This window comes from Piliocolobus tephrosceles, chromosome 2 (assembly GCF_002776525.5).
Source record: "Piliocolobus tephrosceles isolate RC106 chromosome 2, ASM277652v3, whole genome shotgun sequence".
Taxonomy (NCBI): domain Eukaryota; kingdom Metazoa; phylum Chordata; class Mammalia; order Primates; family Cercopithecidae; genus Piliocolobus; species Piliocolobus tephrosceles.
In genome coordinates this window covers 156197936-156212811 of record NC_045435.1, presented here as the reverse complement: position 1 = coordinate 156212811, position 14876 = coordinate 156197936, and the positions used below count along the sequence as shown (strand labels likewise).

At 41.3% G+C, this 14876-nt stretch overlaps 1 protein-coding gene and 1 long non-coding RNA gene across 2 annotated transcripts in view; one reads left to right on the top strand and one right to left on the bottom strand.

The window, feature by feature from the left end:
* Positions 1-4544: 4544 nt before the first annotated feature.
* TF (transferrin) overlaps positions 4545-14876 on the bottom strand; it is a 30267-nt gene continuing 19935 nt past the window's right edge. Inside the window, exons 13-16 of the mRNA XM_023207451.1 lie at positions 12736-12800; positions 7739-7923; positions 6087-6276; positions 4545-4745 (exon numbers count right to left, since the gene is read on the bottom strand). Coding sequence (XP_023063219.1) covers positions 4711-4745; positions 6087-6276; positions 7739-7923; positions 12736-12800 — 475 coding nt within the window. The 3' untranslated portion in view covers positions 4545-4710. The remainder of the gene's footprint in view (positions 4746-6086; positions 6277-7738; positions 7924-12735; positions 12801-14876) is intronic.
* Positions 4597-8488, top strand: LOC111539540. Its single transcript, XR_002730708.2, has 3 exons — positions 4597-4765; positions 4977-5075; positions 8165-8488. It is a non-coding gene; the product is annotated as an uncharacterized LOC111539540 (long non-coding RNA).

Genomic DNA, 14876 nt, shown 5'->3' with positions numbered 1-14876 from the left:
AAATAAATAAATAAATAAAATAAAATAAAATAAAAAAAGATTACTACAGTGAAGCAAGGAATCCCAAATAAAGTAGAATGTATTACCTATACTGGGGTCCTTACGTTGTACATTAGATCTCTAGGCATGTTCATCATATATATCTGCTACTCGGTTTTGTTTTGTTTGAGGCGGGGTCCCCTGTCCCCAGGCTGGAGTGCAGTGGCACTATCAAATCACTGCTCACTGCAGCCTCGACCTCCCAGGCTCAATCCATCCTCCTGAGTAGCTGGGACTGCAGGCGGGCACCACCAGGCCTCGCTAATTGTGTGTGTGTGTGTGTGTGTGTGTGTGTGTGTGTGTTTTGTTGTTGTTGTTCGCAGAGATGGGGTTTTGTCATGTTGCCCAGGCTGGTCTCAAACTCCTGGGCTCAAGCAATCCGCCCACCTCTACCTCCCAAAGTCCTGGGATTACAGGACTGAGCTACTGCACCTAGCCCTCCTGTCTGCTGCTTTGTATCCTCTGACCTACGTCTCTCCACCCTCCATCTCAGGTTTTGTTATCTCTGTATACCTGTATTTGAATGTTTTCTTTAGATTCCCCGTGTGAGTGAAATCATGTAATACTTTTCTTTCTGTGTCTGCCTTATTTCACTTAATGTCCTCCAGTTTCATCCATGTTGTGACAAATAGCAAGATATTCTTTTTGGGATGAATAATATTCCATGATAAATATATATTACGGTTTTAATCTTATATTTGATATATTTTATTATTATTTGGTTCTCATGGATTTCCTAGGTGTATAATCACTTACAAATAAAAGTAATTTTGGCATTTCTTTAATCCTGATATATATATTATACATATATATATATCAGTTTCTTTATCCATTCATTTTTCAACAAGCATTTAGGTTGTTTCCCTGTATTGGCTGCAATACTACAATGAACACAGGATCGCAGATATCTATACAAGGTGGTTATCTCATTTTCTTTGGGTATATCCCCTAAAGAGGGATTGTTGGGTCATATGTAGCTCTATTTTCAGTTTATTTAGAAAGCTCCGTACTGTTTTCCACAATGGCTATACAGTCTCACCAACAATGCACAAAGGTTCTCTGTTCTCTTCACCCTTATCCACATTTATTATTACTATCTTTTGACTTTTTGATAATAGTCATCCTAGTATTATCTAGTATCTCATAATGGTTTCAATTCACATTTCCCTTATGATTAGTGATGTTGAATACCTTTTCATATCCATCTTGGCCATTTTTCTTCTTGGAAAAATGTCTTTTCAGATGTTTGCCTGTTTTTAAATGGGATCATTTGTTTTCCTGCTATTGAGTTGTATGAGTTCTTTATCAATTTTATGTATCTTATTAGATATATAGTTTGCAAATATTTTTTCCAATCCATAGGTTGCCATTTCATTTTGTTGCTTGTTTGCTATGCAGAAGCTTTTCAGCTTGGTGTAGTCCCATTTATTCATTTTTGCCTTTGTGGCCTGGGTTTTGATGTGATAGCCAAAAAATCATTGCTAAGGCCAAGGTTCAGGAGCTTATCATACATTTTAACAGCCGGAAGAGCTCATCCACTCTCATTATTTTTTTCTCAGAATTTTTCTTATCTGTCTCACTTTCGTTTTTTAGTTGAGGATTAGTATCATTTTGTCAAGTTAAAAAATTGCATATTGACTAATTTAGGGAGAATTGACATCTTTACAATACTGAGTCTTCCTATCCAAGGCAATATGTCTTTTTTACATTATTTTTTACTTTGACAAGTGTGGTTTAAATGTAGCTTTTATTCATTTGCTGAATGATACATTTTATTTATTCTTGTTAATTATTATTGTCCTAACTCACTATTATTTGTATAAAAGAAAGTTATTTTTTATTTTAATATTTCCTTTCACTTTACTGAATTTTATTTTACCACTTTTAACACTTTATTTATTATTAGTAGTAGTATTATTAGTATTATTTTGAGACAGAGTTTCGCTCTTGTTGCCCAGGCTGGAGTGCAATGGTGCAATCTCGGCTCACCACAACCTCCGCCTCCTGAGTTCAAGCGATTCTCCCTCCTCAGCCTCCCAAGTAGCTGGGATTACAGGCATGCACCACTATGCCTGACTAATTTTGTATTTTAAGTAGAGATGGGGTTTCTCCATGTTGTCAGGCTGGTCTCGAATTCCCGACCTCAGGTGATCTGCCTGACTTGGCCTCCCAAAGTGCTGGGATTACAGGTGTTAGCCACTGCACCCGGCCTATTATTATTATTTTTATTATTTTCGAGACAGAGTCTTGCACTGTCACCAGGCTGGAGTACTCTGGTGCGACCTTGGCTCACTGCAACCTCCACCTCCCAGGATCAAGCAATTCTCATGCTTCGGCCTCCCGAGTAGTAGCTGGGACTACAGGTGTGCACCACCAAGCCAGGCTAATTTTTGTATTTTTAGAAGAGATGGGGTTTCGCCATGTTGGCCAGGCTGGTCTTGAACTTCTGACCTCAGGTGATCCACCCACCTCAGCCTCCCAAAATGCTGGGATTATAGGCATGAACCACGGCGCCTGGCCATAATATTTTATTATTATTTGGTTCTCATGGATTTCCTAGGTGTATAATCACTTACAAATAAAAGGAATTTTGGCATTTCTTTAAATATTATAACTTATTTTTCTTATATAATTGGATTGGCCACCTGTTCTAAAACACTGTGAAATAAGATAGATAGCAATCAAGTTTTTTCATGTTTAGTAGGAATGCTTCTGTTTCTTCATCATTAGGTATATATTAGTTTTTGTTTACATATATATAAAATTGTGGCCAAATAACATCTGTCTATCCTATTTTAGTAATTAATTTAATAATTAAGAATGGATGTTGTACATTTTTGTTCTAGCCCAGTTGCCTAAGATTTCCAGGAATGTACCTGTAGTCTAATAAAATTAGGTTTATTGATCCATTGCAATCAGACAGACTACATTCCAGGGGAACCATGGGGTATCTCATCAAACAAAGGGAAAGGCAGAGTTATAGGATTTGGGGTAAGTTTAGGTGAATATTAAATAAGGCAGAGTGTTGATAGGCTCAGAGGAAAGCAGGGCTATGTGTAGCAAGGTCTATATCAGGTCTGGACTGCAAAGTAGACCCAGAGTCCTATTTTCTTGAAAACTAGATAGTTGAGAGAGGTGTGGAATGTTGTGTCCAGATACGTCTTACCTGCAGTTCTGCATTTGAGTATGAGTTGAGGCTGTGTTAGGAGTCAGGAAAAGAAAGGAGCCAACTGAAGTTATTTATAAAGCAAAATCAACAGAACTTGGAGACACTGGATATAGTATGAGGGAAAATGGCAAACTGAAATTTCACCCTTCTATTATGGCTTATGTGATTGGGTAGATGACCATGTCTTCAGCTGATATGAAATATACTATAACAACAGTTGGTTTAGGGAAGCAAGAGAGAGAAGAACAGGATGATCACCTCAATTTTTGATTTGTTGGGTTTCTGACTGCTACAAGACTCGAGTATAGACCCACAGGTAGGTAGCAGGACGTGTAAGTGCAGGGATACTGCTGGAGGCTGGGGTCACAGCTATAGATATAGATACCCAGGAGTCATGAGCATCACTGAAGGAGGGCCTGCAAAGTGAGAGGAGCACTGACTGGATCAAAAGAAAACCTCAGAAAGATTTCCCTAAGGTTTCCAGGCTAGTAGGATGAGCCCACAGTGAAGACTACAAATGAACAGAGAGAGGTAGAAATCAAAGCGGAGACCCACCATGTCAGAGAAACTGAGGAAAAGAGTTCCAGGGAAGAGGGAGTGGTCAACTATATCAACTGCAGGAAACGGGCTTAGGAATGGAAGACCTGAATTGGTTTAACAGTTGGCAGGTAGATGGTGGCTTTTGCCAGGGTACATTCAGGTAAGTTGGTGAAGCAGAAGACATTCTATGTGTTCAGCCAATAATAAGAAGTGAGACAGAAGAGTGAGCCTCCACCTTACAGGAAGCTGGGCTGAGAAGGGCAGGAGACAGGGCAGTAACTGCTGTGGCATCAGGCTCAAGGAATGCTTTTCAGCAAAAAAGGTGTCAGTGTTTCACTTTTTTCAACTAGTTAGAATCAGGACCTCTGCTATGCCTGATGGAATTCATTCATCAGGACCTCTGCTATGCCTGATGGAATTCATTTAAAATACCAAAATAAAGGTAAGTCTTCTGTAGTCTTTCTGTACTCACTTGAGCACTTGATCTCTGTAACTCACTCTGCATCCTCCTTCCTTCCCCCTCCCTGGCAAGACACACACGCATATGCACGTGCGTGTGCACACACACACCAATATACATTTGATTATATTTTAATGATCACGCAGACCCTATTAGAAAAGATTTCCCCTTGAACTGTACCCAGGAGGTGTGGCCATGGCACACACAAAGCCATAGGGAAAGACCAGACGAATCTTGAGCTGAGAAGGAAGGGCTCAGTTGCATAGATATTTCGGCAGAACGCATAAAGAAATCCTTCTGTTGAAAATATTTAGGAAAGAATGGAGTTTTTGAAACATAAAATCAATAATAATTTTTATTTTTTGTTCAGCACACATGGCAACACAGAGCTGTGAAGACAGACGTGGTTAGCACAAACCACTCGGGCCACTGAAACCAGGGCAAACTCATGGATCATCTGCGCTCCCATCTCCACGTTGGTGGCAGCCCCACCTCTCAGATTTTAAGCTCTATGGAAAGTGCAGGCTTCCAGGAGTGCTGTGGAGCAGAGCAGAGAGGTAGGATTTTCAAAATCTTCCTGTATTTATTTATTAACTGTCGAGTGAAGGAACAATTTCAGCATAGTACAAAGGGCGCAGACTTGCTGCCTCCTCTTCTGTGAATTGGGCCGTTCTCCCAGTGCTCTTTTCTACTTGCCTGCACAGCTCCTGCGCCTATCCTGGGGAATGCCCCATGCCAAAGCCGTAACACAATTTTCCTGCCCTACAGGGTTCCCCACCTTGTTTCTTATGGGTGAGGCTCACACATCTGAGTTCGTGAGGCCGGGAGTCGCCCAAGAAGACTGTCCTCCCTGACCTCTTTAAGCAGGTGAGGAACTGACATAGCAAAAAGCACCTGCAATGTGCCAGTTTCTGTGCTGTGGGCTAAGGATGGAGGAAAGAACAGCAGAGTCAGACTGTCTCCTTTTGTAGAGGATATAGGTTAGGTAAATATCAACTTGATTCTCACAATAGCAAATGTAGACAAACACATTGCTGCTTCCATCAGAATTACATGGGGGTAACTTTTGAAATGTGGATGCCTGACCTAGCACAGACTTTCTAAATCAGTATCTCAAGGCTCTGAGAATCAGCATTTTAATAAGAATCAAGACTCCCTTATCTGCATACTCCTGTGGAAAGACTAACTGCCCTATACCACCATGTGTTATTTCCCAACTTCCAAACTCTTTCAGGTGACTCAGTTACACCCAACATAGTTATACTGCAAAGGTGTGTTTTATTCTATTTCAGTTCTCAGAAACTGGTGTTCCAAGTGAGTAGTATTCATGGCAACTTTATGGTTACCAGAACCTATCATTGTTGAAGCTCTCTAGAGCAGCACTGAAAGAGCTTTCTGTGATGATGCAAACATTCTCTTTGCTGACCAATATGGAGCCACATGTGGCTGTTGAGCACTTGAAATGTGGCTGGGTGGGATTGAAGAAATACATCTTTTATTTAGTTTAATTTTAATTAACTTAAATTTAAATAGTCATATCTTGCTGGTGGCTACCATACTGGACAAGGCAACTCTAATCAAAAGTTTACTGCAGAGCAATGACATGTACACATAAACCTGGTCCTTTTCATAGAAATAAGATGGAATTCTCTATGCCCAATAAGTTCACTACCTTACAGCTCTGAGCCTGTGTCCCCTTACTATCTGCCCATACAGCCTAGCCTGTCATACATGCCGGGCTTAGATTGTTCACTCACCATTTCATTTTGTCCATGTTGTCCTATCCCAAGGGCCACAGTCTGCCCCTCCTGTACCCACCACCCCAGCACTCACCACCGTGTTTGGTTGCCACTTCCCCATGCTGTTCCTCCTACTTACGTGAGGTGGAGCATTTTCTCAGGTTAGTGACAGCCTTGACGTATTCTTCTCCTAAGTATTTTTCATATGTATTTCTGTTGTTAAGTTTGGCCAAACATACTGTGTCATCTCTGAACAGAAGGTCCTTGGTTTTGGACCGGAACAAACAAAAGTTGCTCGAGCAGTCAGTTACACCACTTCCAAACATGTGCTGTCAAGTGAACAGAAAGTCCGTGAGGACCTGTGGTCTTTAGCAGCTGGGAACACATGGATAAGAAGAGTCTGAAAGCTCTGAACCAGCCCTGGGGAAAAACGGAAGCTACAGAGTATGCCTTGGGAATTTTCCACCTCCCTTATCTGCCATTTATGCACTTAGGGACCCCTGCTCCATGCTTTCATGATGCCCCAAAATCATCTATAGGGTCCCTGGTCCCACCTTCCTCTGAGAAGTCCCTCCCACCCACCACCCATGCTTGCCTAATCTGACCTCTCTTCCCCACTTCATTGCCCTGCATTGGGGGCTGCTTGTAGGAAATGAGAGGGCAATAACATGTCCCTTCAGATGTTATTGTCAAAGAAGATGTTAAATGTGAACCCTCCCAGAGGACTGGCAGAGGTAGTTGTTAAAAGTTCATGTTTGACTGCATTTTGAATCCTTTCTTGGGCAAGCCACTCAACTTCTCCAGATCTCCAAAGGTTGTAAGTGAAATGATGACTGCAAAATGTTTAACCTTCCATATAGCATCTAGGAAATGTATGTTAAATGCTCATTATTGTCATGTACCTTAAAAGGACTTCTAAATATACACTATCTTATTTAAAAAAAACAAACAAACAAACAAACAAAAAAACCATAATGGTGAATCAACAGCAGGCAGCTATGCCCAAAAGGAAGGTGATGTGTGTGTGTGTGGAGGGGCCTTTAGGATTAGAATACTCAGGCAGCCCCTCTCTTCAACAAGGCTGGCCCTGAGTGGTTGTTCCCCCAGAGGACAGGCTCTCTGAGGGCAGGGGTCCTGTGTTTTTCAGACTGTTGAGAACAGTGCTCAGTCTGCCTAGGCAAGAGGAACAGAAATCTACTCTTCATGACTTGTATCAACAAGCGCTGGGAAATAGGAGCTGTCTTCTTAGTTTTCGGGGAGGACGGGAGTAGGGAAATGAGAGTACCGCTGAACAAGGCTGGGGGAGCAGAAAGGCACATTCCTGGTCCCAAGGGCACATGGATCAGATAGGGACTAATCACCAGTGACCAGGAGCTAGAAGCAGAGCTGGGCCTGAGAGGTCTAGTTCCATAATTACACAGGTAACATGTTTTGAGCACGTCCTATAGGAAATGGCATTTTCCTATGCCATTTGGGTGCATGTCTTCACTTAATACTCATGTTAACTAAGAAGTAGGTAAAAGTATTATTATTACAATTTTATATATGAAGAAGCCGAGGCATAGAGAGGTTATGTAATATACCTAAGATGGCACAGCTAGAAAGCTATGGAGCTGAGATTTGAACCCTGATACTCTTGACCACAATGCATGGCATGAAATGCACAATGCATGAAATTCTAGTTTTCAAAAAGAAAGTGCTGGAGTCATGGCTGCACTTTGTTGTAAACTCCCCTCAAATAGCCTATAGCCATCTAGGAAGAAAAGGTGGGAGGCCCTGGCTGGTCCATACCTGCTGGTTAAGTAACAGCGTTTGGACACAATCTGCCTTATCTTTCCGTGCAACCACAGCATGATTCGGGGCTCTGGCCAGGTGGCAGTTTTCATACTGCGACACAGGTTTCCTGGAACCATCAAGGCACAGCAACTCGTAGTCTTTTTCGTTCAGATTCTTAGCCCATGCATCAGGGTTTTTTCCTAGGGAGAGAAAGAAGATAGTTCAGCTGACGGCTTTGGTTAAGGTGCCCCACTGGGGAGATGGGACTGACTCAGTGGTGTGTAGAGAACCTGGGCCTTCTGGCCAGCAGAAGTGCCCACACTGGGGTTACAGTTATGTGGACAGGAAGAGACACCCATGTGGTCTACAAAGGGATACCAGACTCACAGTGACCAGGAATGATCATTGACCATCCCCTTCCAACCTTCCCTACCCAACCAGGTGGGAATGAACTACATTCTGCAGATGCTGTTCAAAAAGATCTTCAGTTCCACTAAATTCCAATTCCATCTGTACCTCTTGCTCCAGCAGAGGAAGAATGTGACGCCCTAAGCCAGGTTGATCAATTTATGTGCTGTAACACATGGCATCTTCAAACAAAAGAACTTTTCCGCAGAGGACACCTTTGGAATCTGCACCAGAATTTTAAATCTGACTCCCTTGTTCTAGTTCTAAATGAGAATGTGCACACGCCTGTGTGATACAGGTCTGTATCCCGTCTTGGCCCCTTTGCCTCTTCTTTACTGTGTTGTCTCTGAAAAAAAATCTCACCCATTCTTAGGATTTCAGCTCCTTCCTCCTGAGGCACTTTGCAAATATGTTTTGCTAATTTTTATTTCTCTCCCATAATTCAGGATTGCAACCTTTTTAAAAGTGAATTTTTCATTTAATTTTCTTTCTTTAACCGAATAACTAATACATGAGATCACACTCATAAATTTTTGAATATCACTCTATATTAACTAAAAGTCTCCTTTCCTATACTCTCCAAATCTCACTCAGTTTTATAGTGCTAGTCCTTAATATCACATTTGTGAGTTTCCGTCCACAACTCATTATATGTATTGTTTTACATGTGTATATGGATGTCACATATTTCTAATTTTGTTTAGTGTTAGATCTTGACAAATGTAAAACTCTGTAGCTTTTTTTCAACTGTTTACATACCTTATAGATTCTTCTTGTCAGTACATATAAATCAAGCTCATTCTTCTTAACTACTGTATTATATTTCATAGTGTGGCTATAATAGTATCTTTAAACCATTCCTCTTCTAAGAGGCATTTGAGATGTTTACAATTTTTTGCCACTACAGTAGTGTTCAAATGAGTGTTACTGGCATATAATTGTGCTTACATAGAAGTGGAATAGTTAGTTCAAAGGGTATATGCATTTTTATTTTATTTTATGTTATTTTATTTATCTATGATAGTATGTTCTCAGCCCTCTCCAAGGCACAATCTTTTTGGAGGGGAAAATAACACACATACCAAAACCAAAAATTCAGGGCAGTGATAATAATATTTTATATTTTGTGAAACACTCTAGATGCTGTGTGAGCTCAAACCAGGGCTTTGAGAACAAATGAATTAAGAAGCTGGCTGGAGGAGGCAAGATTTCAGTTGTCTCTTATAGCGTGTGTGGATGAGAGGAGGAGAAAGGAATGCCTCTCCGTGGGAGGAAAGGAGAGTACAGGCTAGACTGGGGGCAGGTGTGTGCCTGGTGTTTCTAATGGAGACAGGAGATCTGCCTCTGGAACCATCTCAGGCAGTAGGGTATGTGAGGCACTCAGGCAAAAGGAAAAGTGGGTTTGTGAAGACTTATGAATGGAAATTGATGTTAATGAATGAGCCAGAACCTGAAGATAGAAAATTAAGAAAAATCAGATGGGAGGTGATTCAATCTGGTTAGGAGGGCATCTAGAAGGGCATGTTAAACATGTGCTTTTTCCATAAAAATAACACACGTTTATTGATGGAAATTTGTAAAATGCCACGTAAGTATTGGGAAGAAATTTTGAAGCATTTGTAATTTCATAGTCTACGCCTTCAAAATTGGTACATTTCTAACATTCTTTTTCCTACACGCACCTATAATATGCACACACACACACACACACACACACAAATTGAGATAAAAGAGCCCGTGTGGGCTGGGTGCAGTGGCTCACGCCTGTAATCCCACCACTTTGAGAGGCCGAGGCGGGCGGATCATGAGGTCAAGAGATTGAGACCATCCTGGCCAACATGGTGAAACCCCGTCTCTACTAAAAGTATGAAAATTAGCTGGTCGTGGTGGTGCATGCCTGTAGTCCCAGCTACTTGGGAGGTTGAGGCAGGAGAATCACATGAATCTGGGAGGTGGTGGTTGCAGTGAGCTGAGATTGCACCACTGTACTCCAGCCTGGTGACAAAGTGACACTCCATCAAAAAAAAAAAAAAAGCCCATGTGTTTTTGTGTCTTCCTTCTTGTATATACCATAGCACTTAAGACAGACTTTGGAGGAGGGAGAGAGGGGGCAAGAGTTGAAAAACTACCTATTGGGTGCTATGCTCACTACCTGGGTGACAGGTTCAGTCATACCGCAAACCTCAGCATCATGCAGTACACCATGTAACAAACCTGCATATGTACCCTCAATCTAAAATATCAGTTGAAAAAGCAATAAATTAATAACAGAAGAAGGTGAGAAGGTGCAAAATATAAGTATGATGAATCAGACATGATGTGACCTATATTTACTAATATTTATCAGGAATGTGATATTAAATCAGGGGTATTAGACCAGTAGTTCCCAAACTTACAATACATCAAAATTACTTTGACTCTTAAAAATCATGTTGTCTACCTTAAATGCACACAATAAAATTTAGTTTAAAAAAGACACACTTTGAAGAAATAAGATATTGACTGACAGACTTAATCTAGGCCTGATGGGCAGGGAGTATAGCAGGATTCTCTATAGGGATAGAGGCTGGGAGAAGAAGAGGAAACGTTGACAGAAAGATGAGGACAGTTGAGTTGTATATGAATTGTAGATATACAACTACAATATATGAGGACATCCATATACATGCGTAAAAAAGTACAATTGCAATGCCAATGTATTCTCTACATAAAAGTGACACCTTAGGAAATAGACTGGAATGGAATTGAGATTGGAGGTCAGGCCTCCTATCTTAATTCTATTCAGGAGGTAAGAATGTTTGAGTCATTGCAAAGAGTAGAGAGTCAAAGCTTAGAGAAGGGAGCTCTACTCAGAAGTGTACCAAAAGAAATCAAGGGTGGCAAAGAGCCAAGCTTAGCGTAACACTCCCTTAAAGGAAAAAGCAACAATACGAGGGAAGAAAGGAAATAGTCAACCCAATATTTCTTCAAACAAATTCTTAGCAACTACTGTGTACTATGTGCTACACTAGGTGCTGGGAATATAAGAGGAAGAAAAAGAGCTCAAAGAGTTTCTGTAGCCAAAGTGTATTGCAGAGTGTGGTGAATTCAATAATAATGGCAACATGAGGCCGGGCGCGGTGGCTCAAGCCTGTAATCCCAGCACTTTGGGAGGCCGAGATGGGCGGATCACGAGGTCAGGAGATGGAGACCATCCTGGCTAACATGGTGAAACCCCGTCTCTACTGAAAAATACAAAAAACTAGCCGAGCGAGGTGGCGGGCGCCTGTTGTCCCAGCTACTCAGGAGGCTGAGGCAGGAGAATGGCGTAAACCCGGGAGGCGGAGCTTGCAGTGAGCTGAGATCCAGCCACTGCACTCCAGCCCAGGCGACAGAGCGAGACTCCGTCTCAAAAAAAAAAAAAAAAAGTAATGGCAACATGAACAGAGGTGTCTTCTTGTAGGATGGGGTATGCTACCTGGGAAGGCTTCCTGGAGGGACTGGTGCCAAGCTGGTTCATTCTGAATGAGTTGCCCAGGAAAGGTGAGGAGTTGGGGGAATGAACATGAAAGAAGGCAGGGAAGTATTCACAACCTGAATTCCAGTGGGCTCTGCTAGCACTTAGTGATTCTGAGGGGTCAGGTGTGGAGCGCTTATTCTGGCCAATGTTTGTTTTGCTTTGTTTTTTTGTTTGTTTTTAATGTCATGGCTGTCCAACTTTCACCCACAAGCTAACACCCATTAATGATTCCTGCTTGAATCAGTTATCAATATCTTGATTGCCAAGTGATTGTTTTCTAACTCTGTCATTCCTTCCACATTCAGTAGTTTTCCCTTCTTCATTTGTTTAATCAGTATTGCCTCATGCATTCTTATTTCTTTCAATGAGCTATTATCCCTTACTGCTATCATTATTTATTTTAATGCTCAAAATTCTCAGACTTAGCAACAGGAGATCCTGCCAATTGGCTCTTGTATGCTTTGAGTGTCCCATCACTGTTTGAGCACTTCAGTGTGTTGTTCTAGGCTCAGCATGTATTTTTCCTGCCCCAGCCCTGAGGTCAGCTATTTTTCCAAGGAGTTCTGGTTCCTTTTAGCAAAGAAGCGTACTTACAAGCCAGTATCTTGATGCTTACTCCTGCTGGTGTGCCATTGCCTCTAGGCCTTCTTAATGGACACAACCCAGAAATACAGAAAATAGCTATAAAAGGCATTAATGGGATAACTGACAACATTCAAATGTGGACTGTAGATGTGACAAGTATTATATCCACATAATGTAAAATATCCTGATCTTGGTAATCGTACTGTGGGTATGCAAGAGATTGTCTTATTCTTAGGAAATGGGAACTGAAGTATTTAGGGGAAAGGAGCACAAGGCTTGCAGCTGTGGGAGTGAGTGTTGGGGAGGATTTAGGGACACTGGGGGCCCCATGATCCTGATCATTCTGTGCACCCAGGTGAACATGCAGACAGATGAGAATCACCAAGCAGACAGATTGAGAATCAGAGCTTTGAAGTCTGGCAGTGTACATAATACTTCCACAAAGACATCCCTGAATACAAGTGAATACCAATGACTAGGATCTAGTGATCCAAGGAGACAGAGGAGCAGGTGCACGTACCCTCAGTGTTCTGTTGGACAGTCTGATGTTTCACAAAGGCCACATCTCCCTTCTCAACCAGACACCTGCAGAGGTTCAGAGAGTGGGAGAGAAAAAGGAGGCGGTCAGAGTACCTTATCTGTCATTCAAGGGGCTACCTTATAGATTCAGGACAGCCATCTGAAAACAGCAATTATAACTTCCATTCTAACAGTAAGTAATGTAAGGAATAAAGAGAACAAAAACAAAACACTTTGAATTGATTGTACTTATACAATCTCAGTTCCACATACTAAATCTTAATTTTTTGTACAGTTTCTCTGAGAGATGACATCATTTCCCTGACATCAACAAGGATAGTAGGGAATTGATTTTCAGTGAGGTGATGCCTCCCCCAGCATATGAATGAAAAACTCAGTTCCTTCAGGTTCTTGTACAAGGCAAATGTCTAGGCAACATTTGTGAGAGACTGAAACTCCATCACAAATTGCAATTTGTGCTGTCCTTCATTCCTTTGAAAAAGAATTTTAACATTTATGGAGCATTTGCTATGTTGTGGGGTTTTTTGTTTTTGTTTTTGAAAGATGCAGAGAATATGGCAAAACCTGGCATAAAGGCACCTGATTCTACTAACTCCCAGACCACATATCCCTTGGTGTGGTATTGGGAGCTGTTAACACAGCTCTGAGCTACAAATCCCCAAGAAGTTTCAGAAAAGAAATAATAACAAAATAAACTCTGGTTAGTAGGGTTCTAATTTTAATTTTGACTGTCTTCCAGTCCTTTGAAAAAGCATACCACACAGATGATGAACTAGTGTGTACTTCAAAGTCTACACAAGGCCCTCCTCGATGAGCCAGGTGGGTTGGACCTTTGGACAATGGACCCAACCCTGCTCTCCATGTACTTTAATCCCCTTGCTTTAAGGAAAAGAACCTGCCTCTTCCTGCATCGGTTCAAGAGTTTTGGGGGTAGCTAGCTGAGAAGACAGGGTACCTATTGTGCCACATATTGATTTAATTTTATTTTCTATGGAGTTTGGAGTCTTTTTATCAGTCTGGTATGTTTTACTTCATAGCTAAGTTTTATAAGACATGTTTAGAAAAAGAAGCCTTTATACGCGTTTATTTTAAGCATGTTTATACATACATGTTATTTGAGCCTTTCTCATGACCTATAATTCTCAAACATATGTTACCACCAGAAAAAGACAAGGTATAAAAATGCAAAGGGGAACTCTATTATAAGTCCCCCAAACTCTTCAATCTTTGTGAAAACAACACGCTCTACTTTGTGAAATTAGAAACTTGGGGAATGTGAATTGTACTTAATGTAACTTTACAAAGTGGCTCTAACTGGAAAATAGGAATGACCTTTGTTTTTTACATCACTACTGGGAAGCTCAGTTATAATACCACCATCATTGTGCAGTTTGTGGATTCATGAACCATCAGATAACAGAAGGCCTAAAGCAGAATGGATAGTTAGAAAGTAATAAGGTAGGGCCAGACGTGGCCCACGCCTGTGAGTGCCAGCACTTTGGGAGGCCAATACAGGAGGATTACTTGAGCTCATAAGTTTAAGACCAGCCTAGGCAACATGGCAAAACCCTGTCTCTACAAAAAAATACAAAAATTAGCTGGGTGTGGTGGTGCATGCCTGTAATCCCAACTACTAGGGAGACTGAGGTGGGAGGATCGCTTGAGCTCAGCAGGTTGAGGCTGCAGTGAACCATGAGTGTGCTACTACACTCCAGCCTGGGCAACAGAGAGAGAACTTGTCTCCAAAAAAAAAAAAAGAGAAAAAAAAAATAGCAAGGTACACAGGTGTCTCTATGAAAATGAATGATAGGCACTCCATAAAGTACAACTGTAGTTAGAAATTTAGGAATCATGTACTGTTCTGTATTTCCAGATGAGTATTGTTCTAGATTATCCAGAGGTGCATGGAAAAACTCTCCTCAGTGTTTATTCAACTACAGTAGGGTATCATTGCCAAGGCACTAGTGACACTTGGTGCTGGATAATTCTTTGTTGTACCGTGCTAGCCTGTGCATTGTTGGATGTTTAGTGGCTTCTATGTGTTAGATGCTAGTAGCACTTCCTCCCCCACCCCAACATTGTCACAATAAAAAAAAAATCTGCAAACATTGCCAAATGTCC